Here is a 23,292-nt window from a genome sequence, read left to right on the forward strand (position 1 = left end):
GACCTAAATGCATTTTAAAGCCCAACTGAGGTTCTTGCACTCTAAGCTGAGACAGACATCTTTTTTTTTTTTTTGTCCTACCCACAAGTCCCTGTGACACAATACTTCTGACACATTGCAAATTTCTAAAGAATTATTCCTTTCAAACAAGCATCTTCCTTGTTATTTAGCCAGGCTGAAGGGCAGTTCACTGTCATTTATGGCACAGGCACAGAGAGGAGTGAATAGCAATTACTCAGCATTTGTTAAAGTGAAGGCCTCACCTTTAATAATTGCACAGTCACATTTCTTTCCACAGGGTCAACCCGAACTCCGGAAAGGAGACTTGCTGATTGACACAAATATGTTTGTATTTCAAAGGGCAAACTACAAAGTCAAATAAAAGGCAATGTTTGCACAAGAGTTAACTTTGTCATTTGTCATTCTCAAAGAGCTCAGCAATCCCATGGAAAAATGTCTCTCCTTAGCTACGGTAGATTTTTGACTCAAACTTTAATACAGGTGTATGGAGAGGTCAAATTAGCATGATTGCTGCAAAAGGCTAGCTAAACACACAGCCACAAGAAAGAGGACTTAGTGGCGACCTTTAAAGAAGCAGGGGAATACAGTGGGCAGAACTCCTGCCCCCCATATCCCCACCGTGAGCTGGGAGCTGCTAAAAACTCAGCACAATTTAGAGCAGGAGGGTCCTCTGATTGCACAGATGGACAAACCAATGCCCAACCAAACAGGAAAGAGGGAGGAGGTCTCCTTTTGCACACTCCCATACCCCAATTACAGTTCATCTCGAACTAAAAACAGCAGCTCTGCACAGTCACCATCTCAGCGCAGCCTAATGGGCAGGAGATGAGATAATAGGGCCACATACTGCTCTTGGGACTGCACCACTCCTGTTAAGACAAGGGCAGGTCCCTGCAGTGCTCGACCAGCCCACAGTGCACCTTCAGCAACCTCTGTCACAGCCAGTGCTGCTCTTCCACAGCAGACAAGGGCTCTTGCCCCTTCCTGGAGCTGGCCAGCCACCTTCCTTGGCAAAGCTGTGGCCATGCTCCTTTCCCTTCTGCTGCTGAGACTCTACATGGATTTTGTTCTTCTTTCTCTCCCAAATTAAAGAATCCTAAAGCTACAAATGCGTGCTTTCACAGTGCCCACAACCCTTTGAGTTCACTTTCCCAAGCTATTGGGTGTGTTGAATTTAAGGTTACCAAGTACATTAATTCTGGGCACATTAAGCCTGGGCACTGAGAGCACATCTTCAAAGAGCCACTGAGAACTTTAAGGTGAATCAACTAAATGGATAAAGGATCTGCACATGAGAAGATTCAGACAAAAAGGATGGAAACAGTCTTGCAGGTATTTAGTGATGCACCTTCAGTTATACACACTGGCTTCAGCCCTGTAGCTGACTGCTTTCAACTTTCTTCTCCACACAAAGAGGCCTTTGAACCTCAAAGCATTACAAAACTGTGTACATTATCAGCCATGTCTACAGGCATGTGTGTTGCACTCAGCACCCACTGAAGTGTCATGTCCAGCCGAAATACAAGATTGAAATACTGGATCCAGTATGGATTTTTGGAAGTAGTCCAAATACAGGTCAGCCTGACACAACTGCACCTGGGAGTAGCAGAGGTTTCTAATGTGCCATGGGAATGACTTCAGCAACACACCACAAAAAAAGTTCTTTCACATTAAGCGTAACTATTGCTACTCTAAGATTAAATATTACCTGGAAATTACACTCATTAACTGCAGAGTCCTTGATTAATGAGCAGGTGGAGCACACATAGGGACCTGGTCCTGATTTCAGCTGTCTTATTAGCTCTACCCTGGACACTACTTATCACCACAAAAATAAAAGAGGAAATCCGAGAACTAATTACTAGTGGACAAAATGTGTCAACCTAGTAACTGTGTTAGAGTACTTCAGAGATTAAGGGAAGGCTGGCAGATGTGCGAGATGCAAATACTGAAGCCGCTAAAAAGAAACAGCAACAGAACTCTGCTGTCTTCTGGTATCTCTGGTGAGCGAGACTGCAGGAAGCCTCTCAAGAAATAGTCTCCATTACAGAACAGCTCCAGAGCCATTTTGATTACTGCAATCATTTCAACAGTGATGGACAGAGGAGGACCCTCTGGTGCTCCTCCCACTCCCAAGGCAGGGGCTGTCTCTCCTCAGAGAACAGACACTGAGCTCTGCCAAAGGCCCAGGAAGGGAGGTCTGTATCAGTGAGCAGGAGTCAGGTAAAGAGAAAGCCAAGGACAGGAGAGAGCATCCCACGCCAGCTCCCGGAGGGGGCCGCTGCAGGTGTGAGGGCACACGGGCTGGGGCTCACACGGGGAAGCCACAACCACCTTCTGCACTTTGTCAGCAAACACAGCTGAACCTAAGCATCTCCTGCTACGCTTACCCAGCAGCCACTGCCTCCAAGCATTTCTGCCAAACAGCAGGGACTGCCCACACACCCTCTTTCTAATTTGTGTTTACTTGTCTCTTCAAAAAGCTCAAAGAAATCTCCTACACAGAGCAGCTAAGTCCAACAAAACTCAAGCATCAGAAGAGTTCAGCCAACTTGTGCCCTACGATTGATCTCCTATTTCTCCCTCCACTTTCCTTCTAATCCTGTTTATAATTACACAAGCTGTCTGATCTTCCCAAAGCTATCAATTCCCTCAAATCCATTTTCAAATTGCCATCCTCGAAAGAGCCTGGGCACCTGATCAGGCAGTCTCAGCTTGACACAACCCACTCCACTATTGATGGCTCCCCTGAAATGCCGGGGTGCAGCTGGCCAGACCCTGAGTAAGGGCTGCCAAGACCCAGCCCCGCAGAGATCAGGCGAGGAGAAGGTATTGATCCGCTCCCTTTAACATGCTAATTTGCCCAGTGGCTGCTTCAGTCATTGCCAGGCTGGACACTTCAAAAGGAAACTGTTTTCAAAGCAGCGATGTCTTTTTCAGCAGCAGAAAAACTTAAACTGAAAACAAATGAATTCAAGCCCCAAGTTCACAGAAGCACTCGTAGGTATTCTTCAGCTCCCCAGACAGAGATGTTTGATGTATGGAAAGACAGACTTGTTAATTAGGGTTATTAAAATGTGGCCTGGCAAAAACCCTCTGGGATTTAAAATAACAAAATCAACCCCCTCGAAGTGCACACTTAAATATAAAGATAGCCTGTACTTGTATCAAAAATATTCAGCCATAACCTCTGGAAGTGTTCCATTTATTCCCCCACACACACAGTTCTTGGGAGAAGAATAAAATGTATTTAAAATTCAATTTCTGTAATTCAATTTCTGTAATTCAGCATCAACACTGGAGAACATTTTGGCCTTTCCTAGTATTGATAATGGGGAAAATAAAGGCAATTGTTCAATCCCTTCAGACCACTGAGAACACACAGTGAAGGCCAGACAAAACCCTCGGTGTGACAGAGACATTATTAAAGTATTTCAGGAAGCAGCAGCATTATTGACTGACGCCTCTGCCTCAACACTCACCTTTCAATCACGGGCTAAATACAATGTGAGGAATGGATACAATGGCAGGTTTTAATTAACGGTCTGAACAAGTACTGAAATATGTCACACACACAAGTTTTGCAGATAGAACAGAAATCAATTGAGTGTTTTGCATCAGTGTTTGTGACTCGCATCATGCTCCTAGGAAAACCTGATATGAACTGTGAAAAGCAGGAGACCTCTCCAAGCTAAGGGAGATAACAAGCTGCAGTTCTGACCCACAGCATACTACCCTGTTGTCAATGACTGAAGAGCCAGAAACTTGAATTTTCCTTGAAATATGTCTTTATTTCCAAATGCAGGAAGAGCTTAAGTCACCAAGCTCAGCCTGCTCCTTCTCCTCTGGACCCTGGCCCAGGACAGCCACAACCCACTGAGCCCAGTGCTGGCTACACCAGCAGCACCAGCCACCCTGCTCCAAGCTCACCTGCCTTGGCACAGGAGGGAATTTAGGATGCTGCTGACCTCTAACCCCTGGCTGCAAGGGACAAAAAGCTGCAGGAGAGAATAGGCAAATGGGGAGAACTGTCAGCCTGCCATTTGCGCTGGAGCAGGCAGCAGCATCACAGCAAACTCATTCACAGAAACAAGGCATGAGGAGATAACAGAAAATGCAAGCAAAATGGAACTTGCTTCCTTGCCACTAAATTGTCAGCTTTATGGGACTTCATGCTGAATGGTATGAAAAAAAAATCCAATTTGCTTTGAAGCACATTAGTCTAACATCCTAATTATTGTTTACATTGCCATTTGCCTTCTATTAAGAATTGAATAATTACCCAGCACTCCATAGTTTAAAAATACAAGCAAACAGGATTATCTGGGTAATTAAGACACTGTACTGCAGCTTTGTAGTGTGGCTGTACAAAGCTTTCACATATACAAGCAGAAGCAATAGGTATTGATCTCCTTAGCTCAAACGATGTTTTGAGGATGTGCAAGATGGGTCCCTCATTAGGAAAAGGTGAGCGATAACTTTTGACAAGTGAGGAGGGGCAGAAGCTATTGACAGCTAGGATGCCACATTCAACCTTCACTCTGGTCTTATCTCAGTCACAGACATCCTGTGTGCCTCTGGGAAAGTTACCCAGTCCATCCTCCAGCTGCTGCAGCACAGAAGCATCCTTCCTCCGCCTGCTCCTGCCCAGCACCCCCACCTTTGCCCAGACTGCCTCTTCGCAGCCCAAGCTGCGGAGCACCAGGCCCCCGTGAATACAAAGTCTGTTTCCCAGCACACCTCTTTCAGTGGGTTTGTACAGATTAACTCAGTGTTAGTGAGATTTAAACCCAGCCATCTAAGGGAAGTACAAAAAGCAGACCAGCAAATGGAGTTTTTTCTAGGCATCCATGACTAAATGACCCAAAGCAAATACCAACTGTATAGTATAGCTTTTTTTTTTTTTTTTTCCTCCAAACCTTAATAGCCCATCCATATTGTACTTTGAACAGCATGACCTCCCTTCTGGGTGACTATTAGGACAAAAGCAAAGTTTTTGCACATTCCTTTGTTGTTTTAAAGAGCCCTTCCTCCATTTAATTACACCACCAGGTTTCACACTGCACAGTTTACTACCCCTGTGAAATTACCTTCAAGTTAAACACTAATTGGACATCCAACGAAAACGAAACCCCCCCAAAACCACGTTTCTCCTTCTGGTTTCTCATAGGATGCAGACCCAACACGATCAGGGTCCCAATTTCATACCACTGATTTATAAAGACACAAAATGAAAAACAGTCCTTTAAAGAAATACAGTACATTCATGCAGCATGTGTTCTAACTTATATCAATAAACCTTTCAACAAATCCTTCTGAACAAGCCTGTGTTTTGGGAGCATTTAATGAGCCTCAGCTTTATTTCAAGCCAAAGGCAATTTTAAGTAAAGTTGAAATAAAGAAAGTTAAAAAGAAAAGAAAGCCACTAAAATCAAAAATAAAATAAAATATGGGTTCTTGTATAATCATGAGGCTTAAGAAAGCAGAACTTTTCTCACAGATTATTTTCATTCAATAAATAAAGACAGCAGAGCATTTCTGCATGTTTACTTACCCAAGTGCTGGGAGCCCCTTTTCACCACACTCTAACCATGGGCCAAGGCCAGCCCAGACAGCAGAGGGAAGGACACTTGCCCAGGCCTAAGCAGGTACTTGGCACAAAGCATAGGAAATGTCAAAATGTAATGCAGCTTTCTCATGTCCCAAGTGCACACTTGCAGCCCAGAGGGGATCCCACCTCCTGAACCTCACCATCCCCCCAGCTGAGGATGCAGCTACAGAAGAGCTTGGTGATCACTGGTGAACATCTGGAGGAGATGACACCCAAGGGCCTGCAGCCCCTTCAGGCATGAGAAGTGGCACTTCCACACCCCAACCATCATTTTACACACGGTCAGGGTTTGAGCACAGCGCTGTCCCACACACCAGCTGGAAAGGAGCTGCACATCGGGGCAAGAGCAACAATCAGCCTTGGTCAAGGCATGAGGAGCACACTGAGCAAATATTACACTGTCTCAAACAAAGAGATCAAAAAAAATCAAAACAGAATCCATTTGCATAAAATCCAAATCTTTGAGCTCTGCATAAACAGAAGGAGATTTTGGCTGGCGTTTCCAAAGGAAGCTCTTATCTCCTTTGAAATGGGGAAATGGGTGTGCTACTTTGCATGAGGGTGTATACAAAAAATGTAAATGAGGAATTTGCTGCATCCAAAAGGCAAAGCTGCCGACAGCTGCCAATCCCTATTCACAAGGGAGAGCTTCCCCAGTCTCTAGCAGGAGGAAGGAGAAGGGAACCAACATGTTTGCTTCCCAGGGAGGTGAAGCAGGCTCTGAATATTCATAAAATGGCCATTTAGTCATGGGAGTGTTAATTGTCTCTAATTCACAAAACTGTGTGACCTCACCTGCTCCCTACAACGTATGAAAAGGATGTGGCATAATGGGACGAAACGAGATAAAATATTTATCTCACAAGTTTGGGGGGCTTTTTGATGCAGTCTCAAAAGACCTTAGTGTACTGCTGAGCATTTCTTTAATCATGTCTCACAAGCACAATGAAGACCAAGCTCAGTGGAGCATATTATTAGACAGATAATAACCCTTACCCAGGCAAGATCTAAATACTGAACTCATCACACAGTGGATGAGTTGTCTGCAAAGTTTTGGGTTGCTGGGTTTTTTTATCCTAAAAGAACACACAAGAACCAGAAGATGGGCTGGAAGTCCCACAAAGGACTACCCAGACCTACCATGAAATCCATACCACCACAGCAGCTCATCTGGCTTTGATTCTGAGGACCGTGCTTTTTACCAGGAACACACAGAGTAAGGACCAGATATTGCTCCCCTGTGTAGTAGCAGAGTCTTGTCAGAAATTCAAAGGGAAGCAATCACAGCTTTTCTCCAAGCAATACATGAAGGGACATTTGCTTGATAACTGTAACTTGACTTCTGAGGAGGCCAGGCAGGAGAAAGCAATAGAGCTCCTGCAATGACATTTAAATACAGATTTTGAAATGCACCAGGTGGTACGAGAAAATCACAGAGGGAGCAACCCTTGGAAGATCTACTGAGCTACACGAGAATATAATATAACCAAATCAGCAGAGAAGAGAACCAACTAAATTTGGTTCAGACAGACTGTGTTTCAGTGTCGCTCCCAGGCCCCGCCTGTAGCTTCCGTCTTCTCAGCTCCTTTTAAAACCTAACATGTTGAGTCTGTGCATTTTTTCCCCTGCCAAAAATAATCAACCTGGAAAAAAAAAATCCTTCTGAGATCTCTAATCTGCAGTCTTAGTCACCCTTCTGATCACCCTTTTGTGCAGCCAGACTGTACATCAGTACTATTCTGACAAAAGTTATTACTAAAATGGGAAAGTACACACAAATTACTTTACTTCCCCACCCCTAAAGAACTCACCATCCAAGAATCTTATCACAGAAAAACATATAATTAGACTGTAACCTTCTGATGTAAACTGAACTGCTGCTTTCAATGATCACAGCCACTCTTCAAAGCCTCCGAGATAAAAAGAATCTTATCATTCAAATTATTACTTCTTAGGGATGCTCTTATCAAAGTTCGAAGGAAAATTCTAAAAACAGCAGTGATATGAAACCAGGACTGAGCCATATTTTAAATGACACTGGATTTTCTGCCAATTGGCCAATTCACAACTCAGAAAAAGCAAGTGGAGATGAAGACAAAGCTGTTGGCTCTCATAACCTTTACAATATCACAGTAAAAATCTCAACTGTCTCATATATTTATACTAAATGGCAGGTCTAAAATTGAGATTTGTAATTTCACAGCATCAAAATCATCACAGATGGCTACAGTCTATTGCTTCTTTAATCTGTCTTTTCTCCCTTCCTGCTTGTTTTCCCCCTCCTCTGAGTTAGAAAGATATGTGCTTTATCATAAAGAAATCGTAACTAAATCCAAACCATGTTTTATTAACGTAACAAAACAATTTACATAATGATGTGTACAAGTGAAGTTTAAAATTACTCTATGTCTCAGCTTTGCCCTAAAGCACTAATTGCCTTATCCTTTAGATGTGCCACTATTTGGGATAGTCATCTTCCATCAACAATATTCGACATTCATGTTCTCCTAAATAGATAGCCACTAACACAGAACATTCGAGGGAAAAGAAACAGTAATAGAAATAGCAAATTGGATTTTTTTTTTTTTGCATCAAATTCACAGCTACAAGTTCACCTGGAAGCAAAGAATCAGAGCTCACCTAAAATTTCTACTGATCAGGACCAATTTTGCAGAACCACTGTCATGACACCTGTGAAGCTTCCCAAATAAAAATGGATTAAATGCTTAGCTTCTTTTCCTTCCTGTCCCAGGTTCTTAAATATATACATATACACATACAATTATGGATGTTTGGTAAGACAATCATCATCAATAAAGTCAGCTGGGAAAAAAAACAGCAGTCAGAGAAAGGACAGTTTTTTGTCATCATATTCAAACACCTCCATACCACCGACACAATTTTTAAAAAAATCCCATTTGAGGTCAGAAAGTCATTAACTCCCACTACAAGAAGAACTTTAGACGTGAAAAGGCTTTCCATTACGCTTCCCACACATACATCAGAAATTAGGCAAAAGAATCTCAAGGAAAATGCATTATTTAAAAATTGGGAGGGTGAGTGAACTTGAAGCAGCTTGCAGGACAAGCCAAGGACCAGCTGGTCTGTCACAGCACTGTGTGGCAGGGAGCAGGTTACAGGAGACAAGGAGCTCCAACATAGACTGGGGATCTCCCAACAAGTGCAAAGCCCCAATCCACTGGCCCGAACTATTCCTGCCCACTGAGCTTTTGTCAAACTTTTAAGATCTTAATCAATCCTAACTCTGACCCTAGGATCACAGGGGAAGATGGATGAGGAAACGGACAACCTCTGACCTTTCCTTGTATTTGTCCTGCCACAGTCAACCTATTGAAAAACAATTGAGGTGGAACCTGCTCACCAGCTCCAGTCCCAGACCAGCACCCTTTCACAGCCTTTCCCAAACTCAAAGTCTCTTCCCCTGCCCCCAGTCCTCTATATCAAAACCACAGGAATCCTCCTCACTTCGTCCTCCTCCTCCCCTCCAAAAACCTGTCAGAGCAGAACATTTGCTAAACAATTAAGTTAAGAGGGGAAAGAAAAAGGGAAACCTCATTCAGTGGTGTCAAAGGCCAAACTGCTTTAACAGCCTCACTGGAAACCAGAGAGGAGCTGCACAGTTCTGGTGAGCTTCATGAATTCATCAGGCAGTGCTTCCCAGTAAACTGTTCTGGCTGGAGAATGGCAAATGTGAGAAAAGGAAACCACAAATAACAGCTGATGAAATGAGTTTAGCACTTTCAATTATGTGCTGGCTCGAACGCTCTCAAAATGACTAGCACAGGCCAACTTCCCTCTGGAGAGCCCAAAACACAGAACGTTTCTAACACCTTTGTCAATATGGCATCACCTGATCTTCCTTTTAATTGGGAAATGGAGAATTGGGTTTCCTGAGCCCAAACGTCCCCAGATGCAGCTGAGAGCCTTTAGGTAAGCTGACAGTCATCCCCCAGGTCTCGTCCAATGCTACAAAAATAAATTTAAAAAGCATGCCACTGTAATCACTGCCTATCAACAAAACCTCAAGAGATTTCCCCTGAACAACACAGGATTTGTTGGACAATTAGCTCACCACATCTGGGCCACTGACACTGAAAAATGGATGATCTGTGTCAACCAGAGTGACCCAGTGCTGTCCTAATAGGCCTTTAGGAGAAGGTGGAATCATCTCTGTGCAATAAACCAATAAATGGGTTTATTCACTTCCTCCTCTCACAGCTCAGGCTGGTAAGGTGTCTGGAAGCTTTGCTCAGAAGTTATTGAGCTATAAGAGAGTTACAGCATCTCCCCAGCCACCAGCGGCTCCCCCGGAAGCACCCAGGCACTACCACAGTCACAGGTTCACACACGTCATAATAAACAGGCTTTCAAGTTTCCATCTCAGGGGATGGAAAAATCAACAAAAAAACCCCAAGAAAAACCAGAATATTTCACCCCAGAGAGGTATGTCACTGTCAGCTCATTTTTCAGTCCTCTGGAGGGCCAATGGCAATTTTGTTGCCACTATGCCACACTGGCTGAAGTTCACATGTAGCGGTTTTTTCCTAGCAAGGTTTAATTTCAATGCATAATAAAGAACTTCATATTGACTGTAAATTACTATTTAAAAGAAATCAAGTAGGACATTCAAAAGACACCATTCTCTTAGAAGTCCATCACAAAAGCAGCCAGTTACTTGTTTTGCTAACTTGTTCTCAGTCTCAAGATGATAAAAATGCCCTAGTAAAAAACACACCAAGAAGACATGAAGCAACAGACTCCAAAGAATCTTTTCTAAAAGCATGGTTCCAAATCCCGAAAGAAGCTGAGCACCTTCAATTCAGCACCCAGCAAAATTAAGCTCACTGACCTGTGCAAGAATCCATTTAAGTTTGATCTTAATTTATGCTTACACGAGCAAGAGTTTCAAAGCAGAGGCTAAAGATATTTTATTTATAAACTCTCTTCTCTCCTTCCCTAACCTTCTACAGCTTCTTTATTCAGAAAAGGGAGGCAGAGACTATAGGTATTGAGGTTTTTTCTTTTAGGCAAATCTGTCTTTTATACAAACTTTAATCCCTAATTCTGCAGCACACAGGATGGTGTGTGTGTGTGTGGGAGGGTGGGGTGGAGACTTTTAGCATTTCTAAGAGTATCCTAGCACCTCCATTATTTAACTGACAATGAAGACTCTCTGAGAAATGAAAATATTTAACAAAGGCAGCAGAGTCAAATATCAAAGGGTACTTAGTGCTAAAAATTTGCAACAAGTAGAACACCAAAGACTTCCACTTCCCAAAATGGGAAAGTAATCCAGCTAAAACTCCTGTCCGGCCTCCCAGACTCGTTCTTAGCCTACCGCATTACCCAAAGTTGACTTTGCCAGAATTTCCTGCGCTTAACAAAGTTCCCTTGAAAGATTTGTCTCTTCAAACAACAGTAGCTCAACTGCACCGCTTTGCAGTCATTCACATTTTGGTGACTATCACGAGCCAAATCAAATTTAGGCATCTGCTAGAAAATGTGTTTCACCTTCTGCCTATTACAGCAGTATCATTTGTTTTGCATTATATAATGCTTAGCCTTGCCACCTGGAGCTATTGGACTTCTTCATAAACCCCTCTGTCCCACCACATCCCACAGGGCTGCTAATCACTGGCTTTAGTCCATTTCTCTCATCTCTGATTCAATTATGCATTCCACTAAGCCCTAATGAAGAGTACAATATGGCTCATCCTACCTTGGCATTCTCCATTGCGCTCCTCATAGCCAGCATTGCACAAGCAGTTGCCAATGGGCACCAGCCATTCGCCATCTGCCCCACAGTACATTTTTGGCACATCCTTCTCTTCCGAGTTGTTGACACAGGAGCCACGAACCTCCACCAGAGAGGAGGTATCAGCGCCAGTAATGGTGTCTGGAAACTGCGCCAGGTTCCGAACTGTCAGCGGACACTTCTTATAGAACACACGGACAGAGACCAAAGCAATGCAGGCACCGACGTCCTGAAAAGCCAAATAAAACCCCTTCTTGCTGAGTGGTCCCACATCCCGGATCTCTGTATTCAGCTTCATGATCCTGTCGCCAATGTCCACCTGGGTGAAGCTCTCATCAGCAGCAATGGTGTCGATCTTGGCAAACTGGCTCTCACGAATAAAACGCTCCTTATCATTGTTTGATTCATAGTAATAAAGGTTGAAAGTCTCTTTGCAAGTTCCCATGACACCTGGCAGGCTGTTGCAGTCTCTTAGCGTGAACTTGATTTCAATATAAACCCTCTGAGCCCCCTCACGGGGAATCCAATCAGTTCGTAACCAGTTATTCTGGCTGGGCTCCATCACGTTGCAGACTTGATAGGTGCGGATCGGAGTGTTCTTCTCATCCATGATGCTCACCTCCTCCCACTGCAGGGAGGAAAAGGGGGAGAAAAGCACATCAGTATTAAAAGGAACAACAGAGCTTCACAACAAACAATATGCACTTGTTCCAAAAAAACCAAACCAAAAGACCAAGCCATAGCCAAGTCCTCAACTATTTCGGGCATTAAAGGAAGCATCTGCTCAGGAGAAACAAATTCCAAATCCCCTCATGCCTCCAGGAGCAAGCATGTGTTTTAAGGGCCCTCTGAAGCCATTCAAGAATGCTCCCTCAACTGATCAGGTTTACTTGTACTACAGTTCAGTTCACAGGACCCTGCCTAGAGCAGGGCTACACACAGGACTTTCCAGACTCACAGAGCAGCACTGACCTGCAGTGTTTCCTTGGCAGCAGGTATCTCATGGACCCTGCTTTGTACATGGAATATCCAACAGGTGACACAGCGTGACTTACTCACACGGAGTGACAGCCACACTTTGGACATCACTACCACTTATTTTAAAAACTCTTAAGCCATCCCTTATTTCTCTAAGCTGCCAATTACTTTCCTGGGCTACCAATATCCCAGACAAACTCAGCAAAGCCTTTACTCTGGAGATGGGCAGAAACAGCTGTCTACAGAGACCTGGGTCCTTGACTTGGGTAGCTCTTAGAGAAGGAAAAACAGGTAAGGAGACAACATCATCAGTCTACCAGCAACACCACCATAACTTTGTTATCCAAACAGAGTTTCTTAGTAGTGGGAAGGTAAAAAAAGAAGAAATATGTATGCACATCTTTTTTCTGGGGAAAATGTCAGGAAACAGCTAAATTCATATTATCAGAATCCCAAAAAGGTTAGCAGAGAGAGAGAGTGCTGAAAGATCAGGATAGCAGCATTCTGCAAAATTGTTACACCCCTGAAATCAAGTTCAGGCATCTTTAGAAGTGCCAAACAGGCAACATGATTATGAAACAACAACAACACATGTAATCCAAGGCAGGTGTAGAAGGAGGAGATGGAGGAGTTCAGCATAATGAACTTAGAAAAGGAAAGCACATATACCCAACAGTTCCGAAAAGAATTGGTCAAAGTATTATCACAGACAGAAGAAAGTTTATCACAGTGCTCTACTGGCAGGGAGAGAAGGGCAAGTAGGGGCACTAGGGAAAGAAATCTTTCCAGGAAAAAAACCCAGCAAAACCATAGCACTTCAATTTATATTATTCAATTTATCCTTCCCTATAAAAAAAAATTAGATAATGATATGCTGACTAGGTTTGCAGGCAATACAATGAGGCATATAACATTATCCTTAGAAAACAGTAATAACTTTAAGGTGACCTCTCAGAAGTGCTTTTCAGAACTACTGAAGCCATAGCTTTGATAAACAGAAGCCTTCTTGACATAAGGGGGCTTCTCGTATAATATCCTGCATTCTTCTCACAAGGATTGCTCTTATGCAAGTGATTTTTACTTAAAAAGCTTCCAGCTTAGCTGAATCCGTTTATAGAATGACAGCAGCTAGCACCATGAGTCACTAGGAGCAGAAAGAGTAATATTTTATTTGCTGCCTAGAGATAACTACAAATTAAAATAAAGGAGAGGGGAAATCAATACTCAGCATGTCACTCCTTTCCAGAGAAAAGAAAAAAAAAAATCTTAAAAAGTAATCTATCCATGTAAAGTGTAATATGTTGTTAGTAAGAAGACAGAGTTGTTTAATTTACAGCACCACAGAGCTAGTTTACTGTTACAATATTGTCTTTATGATCCATCACTTTCCATTCTGCTTATCTTCAGATTGTCTACGCTACCAATATTGTGTGTGGTACAAGAGAAAGGAAGAAGCAAAAGGGAAATAATACTTGTTGATGGGATTTCCTTTAGTGCATTTACACAATGGAGGATGCTGCTAGAGGATTCAATAGAGAGACCGCTGAGGTCAAGAGACACACAGCAACTGAATTCAGCAAGTTTTTGGATCAGGTTCTCAACACACCCGTCTGCTGACCAACACACAAATGTACAGAGCTGGACTTCTTATTTCATTAACGCACAAATGCAAAACACATCTAAGTGCATCTTTATGACAGAACTGCAAGTAACTACAGCCCAAAATTTCCAGCCACTGTAAATGACTTGTAACTCGAAGTATGTGGTCAAAGCTGTAACTTTTTGCTTTCAAGCTGAAATTAAGTTTTATAATTCAGCTCTTCCCACAGTTTAATGATGCAGATTAAAACATTCTGGGCACAAAACCTGCTTTTCAACTGTGAAATGCAAGAGTAAATCATTAATTACATTCATAATACAATTCATTAACTCCTCCAGGGCTACTATATAGCTAGTCACTGCTAAATGACTATGTTTATCTCCAGCCCTTCTTATCCACACAACCATCACACCCCAGGAACAGTGTGGTTCAGATTTAGAAAAATATCTTTTTTTAAACAGACAATAAAGTATACACAGTTAAAGAATAACACTGAAGGACAAATTCTTCTCAAGATGATAAAGGAGTTTGTTTCTGCTGCTTGAAATAAATCTGCAGCATATGAAGTAAATGCTTTCCAAGCACTGTATCTCAGAAACAGACCATGTACTCTTAAATTTTTCACTACAGGCTTAAAAATAGAACACATGTATGTAGGTTTAGTGAAACGAGTCACGTCCACAATAAGAGCACACATTTTTCCTTCTCAAGCTTGCATGGCACTTTCAGAAAAAACTTGGGGAGAAAGGGGGAATCCAACAGCCATTAATAATATACAGCTGTCCTCTGATCATTGATTCTACTGCTAACTTATCTAAACTTGTATTTTAGCTTCTTTTTTAATACAGAGCATAGATTCCCTTGGAAAGCCTTAGATATCCCTTTGAAAGACCCCATCTTATTAACCGACATTTCCAGGGTGCGGGATTAACAAGGAATCCCAGCTCTCACCGAGATAGAGCTGTACCTTTCCACACTGTCAAAAGATGAGGGCGATTGCCTGCAATCAGCACTGAATGTGCACCGTGGGTGCTGCCAGAAGCCTGCCAATCACATCCCCACTCTTTGGAAAACCGAGTTTTGGGGACAGCACAGTGTGCTCAGGTGGAGCACAAGCCAGGACTGTAGTCAAGTTCACCCAGAACAACAATGGGGGAGCAAAACAATCCCCCATTCTCCCATGCTATGGTTATTCAGAGTTTATGCATAATGCACCACCAGCCAACGCAGCCTCGGATTCCTTCTCTCACTGCTGTTTCCTTAGCTCTGCTTCTTCTAATTACAAGTGGGAACGCACACACAAAAAAATAATTTTTTGTAGGTTTCCTGAAGAATCCAGTGCTTTGTTGTGCACAGGTCCTGATCTTTCAGCACCTTCCTTTTTCAAACACTTTGACTTAGTTACTTCTGCTTAAGGTTTCCAAGCTGCTTTTACTCATTTAGTGTTAAAAGGATTTGGAATTTTTTTTTTTACATTCATGTTTAGTGTGCATTGCTGGCATTTTTGGTTGAATTGCTCATATGAAGAAAGAAGGCGCCTTTCTAATTGCTTACTAAAAGAAAGTCCCATGACGTACAGTCTCCTCCAGATCCCAGCAACTTCAGAGTCCAACATTTGAAGCAGTTTCCCAGAGAGACACTGGGCACCCTGCAGGTCAGGGCACAGATGAGGGAGCAGCACAGGACCCATCCGACAATATAAAGCTAAACCAAAAAATAAAGCTACCTTGTGTGCAGCTCTCTAAGCAAAGGGACTCTAATCCCAGCAATGAACCTTTTAACGTCATTGCATCACCACTGGGCAGTGCATTCGAGCAGCCTTCTCTTCAACAAGACAATTGTGAAAGAACATAAAAAGAAACTCCAAGGAATCACAGTCAAGCAATGCGTGCTGCAGTTTATCTGTTCAGAAACCAAAACACACGATGTTTACACTCTGAAATAGGACAACTGTCCCATCACAACAAAAGGTCTATCGTGTATATTGATCCCTACTCCTTCATCCAGAAATAGAACAGCAATTACCCTGAACATCTCCCAGCCAACACGGTCCACAGATAAAATAATAGCAGTCAAGAATGCCAATTCAGTCGGCAGATCACATTTCTTGTTGGTATTTCAGTTTTAAATAGGCATCTAAGCCTATGCCTCAACCAATCTCTTAATTCTGAAACCTCTTTTCTGCCCTTTTGGTTTCCACTTATTCCATGACAGAACTATCCAATGGGAGTATAAAGTTTCTCCAACAAAGAGTAATTCACTTGGTAAGCTAGGGAAGAAATCTGACCTCCTCACCACAATCAACAATAATCGAGCCATTAGGACTCTCTGAAAGTTACTAATCACCCCCTTTACCCTTTTGATCAGATAGCGGTTTAAAACTTACCCCTCCTTCCAGGGGACTTGCTATCCACCCCAGCTCTCCCTGAACTGATCTGGAATCCAGCAAGGTAACTGCAGAAAAGTACAAATAAAAGAGATTAAATTCCAGATGCCAAAAGGCAATATTAAAATAAATGATTTACCTGAACGTTTCCATATGTGCGGAGCACGATCGCATCCACCTACCACTTGAAATGCAATGTTATTTCCGACCGCGCCAATATCTTAAAAACACTTGCAAACTCACTCTGAGGAATCGCACGTTCGTTTCCCGGCGCACTGGAGCCGCTCAGGGGCGCGGAGAGGAGCGGCGGAGTCCCGGCACACCTGCGGGAGACACCGGAGCGCCTCTCGGAGCGCTCCCGCGGCGCTGAGCGCCGCGTCTCCCGCCGCCTGGGACAGCGCGCCCGCATGCCAGCGATGGGCTCAAAATCGGTACTTGCCGGGACCCCAGGAGCACGGCTGGGCACCGAAAGACCAGGCAAAGGCTCCCCAGGAGACCAGCGCCCCACGCCCATACCGCGGGATGGCTGCCGGCTTCCCCCGCGGAGCTGCCGCCGGACCGTCCCGCAAAACGGGCTGAATCGGGGCCCTGGGGAACGGCGCAGAGCCGCCGAGAGCTCCCGGGAGAACCGGTTTCATGAGCCGCCCTCCGATGCGGGGCCGCCCCGGCGCCGCTCACGGGAGCACAGTACCTCGGCGGCCCGGCCCGGCCGGGCCAGCGGCGGCGCGGAGGGACGCGAGGGGCAGCGGCGGCCGCTCCGCCCCGCGACACCTGTGCCGGCACCGCGGGCGGCCCCCGCAGCGCCGCTCGGGCAGGTCCGCGGCCGCCGGACGGGCAGCGACCGGCCGGGGCAGCGCGGGGGCAGCGCCGTCCCGACGGAGAGCGGAGCGGCGAGGCGGAGAGGGGATGGCACAGCACCGCCGCCCGCCCGGGGGCACCGAACTTTGCCCCCGGCGCCCCGCCGGGAAAACGCGCAGCCCGGCCGCCGGCAAGCCTCACCTTCGTTGGCGGGATAGACCCGTGAGCCGGTGACGGCGCCGCAGACGCCGACGAGGAGCGGGAGAAGGGCGCAGATCGGGACCCCGGCCATGCCGCCGCCGCCGCGCTCCAGCCGCGCTATCCCAGCGGAATAACTGCCTACATGGGGCGCGCGGCGCGCGCTAGACATTGCCAAGGGGGCGGGGCTCGCCCGTCCGTCAGGCGCTGCCGCCAATCGCCACCCGCTCCGCGCCGCGCGCCCCGCCCCGCCCCCGCGGGCGTGCGGCGTGAGGAGCCGGGCCGGGCGCTGCGGGGCGCTCCCGGGGGGAGCGGGGGAGCGCTGCCCCGAGCGGCCGCGGCCGGCGAGCGCTCCGCGGGGGGCTCTGACCCTAACAGTGTCCGAACTCCGAAAACTGACGGACAAAGGTGAAAAAAACAAAGTTAGGAGAGGAAGAGCGGCGTGGGAGCCGCGACCGCGCCGCGCACACGGACCTGCCCCACGCCGAGCCCGGGACGGCCCCGCGTCCCGGGAGAGTCCCAGGAGCTGCCGCCGCCCCGCCCGCCCCGGCCCGGCCGGGCCCGGCGCCACCGTTGAGCAACAGCGCCACCTGGCGGGGGCGGCGTCTCCCGCGGCAGCGGCTCCCCGGGGTCGGGCAGGGACGGACAGAGATGGGCAGGGATGGACAGAGATGGGCAGGGATGGACAGAGATGAGCATTACGGTCGGCCGCTCTTGGCGGCGCTTCCCCGGTGAGCGGCAGCGGACGGACCCCGCCGCTCACCGAGAAGGTGCCAATCATTCACGCTTTTATGCACCGGGACAGTGGCCGGGCGGGGCGGGTTGGTGGGAGAGCAGGATTCGGAGCGATTCCCTCTGAACGCTGACATCCATCGGGACGCACAAGCTCGTGCACACCTCCCTTGTCCACAGCTGTGCACGGCGCCCGAACCGTGCCCGGGGACACCTGTACTGGCTGATGCCCTTAGCCTGTCTCCGGGAACCTCCGCTGTGCAGCCAGCCACAGCCCCGCTTTGCTTTGAGCGCTCCGAACATCTGCCTCCTAAAAAAAAAAAAGAATTACTCTCTAAATGCGCCTTGACAACAAAATCGTAGTTTTTAAAAGCCCGCTAAGCCTTGGATGGGTCAGGCAGCGCCTGTGGGCTGAGCACCGTCCTTGAACAGTCCGTACTCAGAGCTGCTCCCGGACCTGTCTGTCCGACCGGCCGTCCCGGCCGCCTCCCAGGGCAGCGCTGCGGTACCGAGGGAAACAGAGCAGCCCTCCCGCTGGCCGCCCCCGACGCTCCGTCCCTCCGCCGCTCTCGGTGCCGATGCGTGAGCTTCGGGAAGCTCCAGAACCGGCGATTCCAGCAGCGCCTCCCTCTTCGGGCGCCGATCCCCGGGCTCTCCCACCCGCGGCTCTTGGCGGCGGCGCTGCCTCAGTTCCCCGCAGATTCGGCGGCGGTAACACCTCCCCTTCTCCCCAGGGAGCAGCTCCCTCGCTCCCGCAGCGCCCTCTCGGCACCCCCGGCACTCCCCTCGCTCCGTGCGGGACACAGATCCTTCCCCGCGCTGCATCCCAGCACCCGGAATCGGGGAATTGCACCCAGACTCTCCAAGGATTTTTCCTCCGTCTGGGATAAAACGAATCCTTGCCAGCGTTAGCTGTAGTTTCCACACAGAAGCCCTGTACAGGCTCGATTAGCTAAAAAAATACTTTGAAAGCGACTTAAAGTTTGACTAAGAATTCTGTGCATCAGGAAACACACCTGCCCAGAATCTCCTGTTTTCTCTTTAAATCACTCTACTTTTCCTCAAATTCAAATACTGTGAAACATAATACTTACATACACACACTTACTGATACTTTTTGCTTAAAACATAGAGTATCCTTCACTTGGTTTAATTTCAGGTCAAGATCTAGGGAGGATGCATTTTTTGGCTCTTAAAACTGCTGTTAAGAAGGTTTATTAACACAGTATTTACAATGAGGTTCCTATTTCTGAGGCTCGGATTGTTTTCCTTAGCCTTGAACATTTCTTTTGGAGCTCCCACTGGCAGAACCTTAAAGATAACCCTGCAAAGATAGCTAGTGTGTTTTTCTCTTTCCATAGAAAATAAATCTTTTAAGCGGCTGCTTGGATAATGGGTGTTAGAAAACAGTGCAGCACAGTCAATGCAACTGTTAAAACTTGTACTTCCTGACTTTAATTATCTACAAGAATTCTTGGCCTAATGAGAAGGAAGAAAAGGTTTAGTGCCTTTTTTATTATTTACCCAGAAATATAGGCAGCCCTCAATTAAAACTATCTGAATGTTCTTCTTTTCACATCTTTGATGCCTCTGACAGATCTACTACTAGTCAGGATAAACTTTATGGGAACTGTGGAGCATCAAAACGTCTTCTTTTTTTAATTGAAGTTATTTTTGTGGCAATGCCAGAAGAGTCAGTCGTCATTAAAATTATATAAAATGCTTTGAAATCTTAATTTTTTTTCTGTAATTTAATGCAATTTTAATTTGTTAAAAAAAAAAAAGTCGCATAAAATAAATACAGACAATGCAAAAAAGGCCTGCAAATGTCATAAAATAAAATGTTTGCAATCCTACCAAATCCACTATATTTTGGCTCCAGTATGTGGGGGTTTTTTTAAGAAGTCTTGCCAAAATAATCACAATTTCCTTACTTTGTGTCATTTCAACGAATCGTAAAAGCCCAGCTTGGTTTTAACAGATGTCACTGATACTTGGAGTAAATCCTGTTCTCGGCTTCAGCCAGTAACTCCACCCTTCAACAAAGTATCTGACATCAAAATATATTCCTTAAAATTTTGTTACAGCCGTTGGAGCTGTTACATTTGTCTTAAACGCCTATTACCTGAGCAGCCTGCGCTGCTGCCAACCTGCCAGCTTATGTTATTGTAACTCACTATCAGGAGTGATTTGGCTTTGATGGGAACTAATCATGTTTGCACCATCATCAAGTTTACACCATTTAAACGGTCAATTTAATGCAGCTCAATAAAGCACAGCCAGCGTCTCTGGTATTTGTCTCAGCTCCTCAGTGAAACTGTATTCACTTGCAGCAGACACTGTAATAATTATGACAGTGCGTTAAATGTTTGATCCTGTCTGCTCCAGAGGGGTAAACCCTGGCTGAATTATTTAGAGATCAGGACTCGAGTGGAACAGACAAACAGGCACATGAACACACAAACACAGAGACTCTGAGAAACTGTAAATCATCTGGAAATGTAAGGACCGAAATATTGTCAGATTTCCTACTCACTCACAATTCGTTCTCCTCGTATTTTAAAGCACCAAGGGAATATATTAGTGTATAAATAATTGGGCATTGACACAAGGGCGTTGTCTTGGATGTATTTCTGTAGTTAATATAATTTCTAACAGAACACTCTGAATGGATATTGAATGTCTCTCACACATGTATGCTTATACACACACAGAGTTGCTTTACATTTTTTCCAATCACAAACACGACATTTATAAGTTAAATTACAGCCCCTGAAAGGGCTGTGATTTTGGATGAACATTCGGTTCTATTTTTACTTTATCCTTTCATTCTCCATTTTTCTATGTCCACCTACTCATGCTCATCCATCTCCCCAGAAGCTTTTTGCTGTCAGTCAAGTGACAGCCTCAGTAGGAAGCTCTGTGTGTTCATGGGCCTCCTGAGGCCCAGCACTACATTTAGATGGGGGAAAGAGGAAAAAAAAAAAAAAAGGAAAAATAAGAAAGCAGGGGGGATGAGGCACAAACTCTTCCTTTAGTATGCAATTCCACAGCCTGCAGGAAAATTTCACCCATCTCCTCTGAAAAGCCTTTTCCTACAAAAATGCGATCCTATTTACTCCACTCCCACACAACTTCCACACTACTTGGCTATTTGCAAAAGAGTGTAAAATAACCCCAGGAAGTGTAAGACACACACAGAGTCTCATTGTCAAAAGGAATAATGCCCCAAAGGTGCACCTTTATCAGGCTTGGCACCAGAGAGTCACTGCAGCTCCTTCCCAGTACAAGTGCTCAGATGTGCCCAGCCTTTCTCTCCCTGGATTTACTGATTCTTTTGGACCTGTGAGTATTAAACGTTTGCCAGTAGATTACTTGACAAAATTTATTGCTAGCTATCTGAGAATAACAGCTTTTTATTTTATATCAGTAAGGTTTCATTCTCAAGTCATGTTTGCTTTAGATGAAGTTGCAGGCTGTAATACAAAAAGCCATAGCGGGAGAACATCTCCATGAAGGTAATATGCATTTCTATAAACATCAAGCTGGCAGAATGATTTTGTTTCAGCTGGGATTAGCAGGAGTTTTGCTGCTGACCTCAATAAGAAAAGGATCAGGTTTATAGCTCACTTGCAAATCCACTCTGCAAAAAAAGTGAGCTTTAGGCACTGTGGATTATTTACACTTCCTTTCATTAATCGTGATCATCATCACAAGATTTTCCTATTCACTACTGCCTTGGTGCTGATTACAGGACCTGTGACAGTGTCTTTATTCAGAGTAGGCACACGGCGTGACTTGACGATATACAGACAGACAGATGCATAGATTTTTTGCCTTTTCTAACCAGGAGTGCTAAGGGAAATTAGAGAAGCGTAAGTGAAATGTAACAGGATTTTAATGGTAATTGAAGTAGTATCTTTTATTACATTGGTCCTGACAACACAACTCAAATCTCATAGTTAGTCTAAAATTTATAATTACCAGGTCCCTGAAAGGAAATCCTATCAGCAAAGATATTTACAAATCCAGGAGTGTTTACAATGCAGATTATTTTTCCTAAGATAAACAAACATAAAAGGACACTGGCAAAAGGTAAAATCTGAGAAGCAGTATGGATGGAGCAGAGAAATAAATGCACCAAAATGGTAAAACAGGTATTACTGCTTTTCACTGAGTAAGTAGATCAAATGTAACAAATCCAAGCACCCACCTCTGCAGCAGAGGTGTCGGCTTAGCTCAGCCTTAGCTCTCACCCTCAGCAAGGCCGGGGGCAAGCAGAGACCTGCAGGTTTTTTCCTGTGCAAGTGTGACCAATAAACCAGAGCAAATAACTGTATAAGGCTGCAGGTTGTTTGCAGTGCACAGATGCTTGGCAACCCGGAGACGAATCTGCCTGTCCATGTTTCAGTGGAAGGTTATTTGAAGCTGTGGAGGTTAACAGACACCTCAATTATTACAAACTGCTTTCGAATATCTCGGTCTTTGTACTGTCTGTCCTCAGCTGGTGTGCTTCTTACTCAGTCAGGGTCATTTGGGAGTAGTGTCAGCTTCCAGAAAATAAAAGTTCATGGGATGAAGATGTCGGGCTGGCGCAGAAGTAGTGCTGGTGTAGGAGAGCTCCTGGCAGGGCCAGGGCCACTAGCCAGAGGGGATGTGCACAGGCAGCATCCTCCGAAGGGCTCCTTGGAGCCCGTGCGAGGGAGTGTGTGCCATTAATAATGAAACAAACGTCAGGAAAAGAGCCTCTGCCAGAAAGTGCAGGGAATCTGCCTGTAGCAGTTTCAGAGGAGTCTTAGCTGAACTGGAAAGGTAAAGCCAAAACTACAAACTGCATCCAGACTTCTTTAAAAGCTCCACCCATTTTTCTGCACTGGGAAAAACAATCAATCAGGCAGACTTGGATTCCCTCTGTCAAGAACAGGGTCACAGTTTAAGATTCTGAACCAGATTCTGGCCTGTTCTAAGGTAAAGTTGAATTCTACCAGCAGCTTAGCTACTAAGCTTTAATACCTACATAGAATTTATTCTGTGAAACAGAATAGATCTAAAATTAATATAAATGAAAACAAAGTATTTCCCAGATTTTTTTTCATACTGGAATCTTAGGTTTTCTGCCATAATTTACTGCAGATATTACTAAAAACATACAGGATTACTTTAATTGTAAAAAATTAAAAATTCAGTATAAA

The 23,292-nt window shown here is 45.1% G+C and overlaps 1 protein-coding gene across 5 annotated transcripts in view; it reads right to left on the reverse strand.

Annotated features, from left to right (window-relative positions):
• Window positions 1-23,292, reverse strand: part of EPHA4 (EPH receptor A4) — a 239,238-nt gene that overhangs the window by 86,951 nt on the left and 128,995 nt on the right. For 3 of the 5 annotated variants that reach the window (XR_014226698.1, XR_014226699.1, XM_082288034.1), the window contains exons 1-3: window positions 17,372-17,484; window positions 16,373-16,440; window positions 11,373-12,036 (exon numbers count right to left, since the gene is read on the reverse strand). Coding sequence is in view for 1 of the 5 variants with exons in the window: in XM_082288034.1 (XP_082144160.1) it covers window positions 11,373-12,036; window positions 16,373-16,440; window positions 17,372-17,462 (823 nt within the window). In the remaining 4 variants the exon portion in view is untranslated. Of the gene's footprint in view, window positions 1-11,372; window positions 12,037-16,372; window positions 16,441-17,371; window positions 17,485-23,292 lie in introns of those variants that run through there. The other 2 variants (XR_014226696.1, XR_014226697.1) reach the window with 1 other exon arrangement.

Source organism: Coloeus monedula, assembly GCF_965178545.1.
Source record: "Coloeus monedula genome assembly, chromosome: 10".
NCBI classification, from domain to species: Eukaryota; Metazoa; Chordata; class Aves; order Passeriformes; family Corvidae; genus Coloeus; species Coloeus monedula.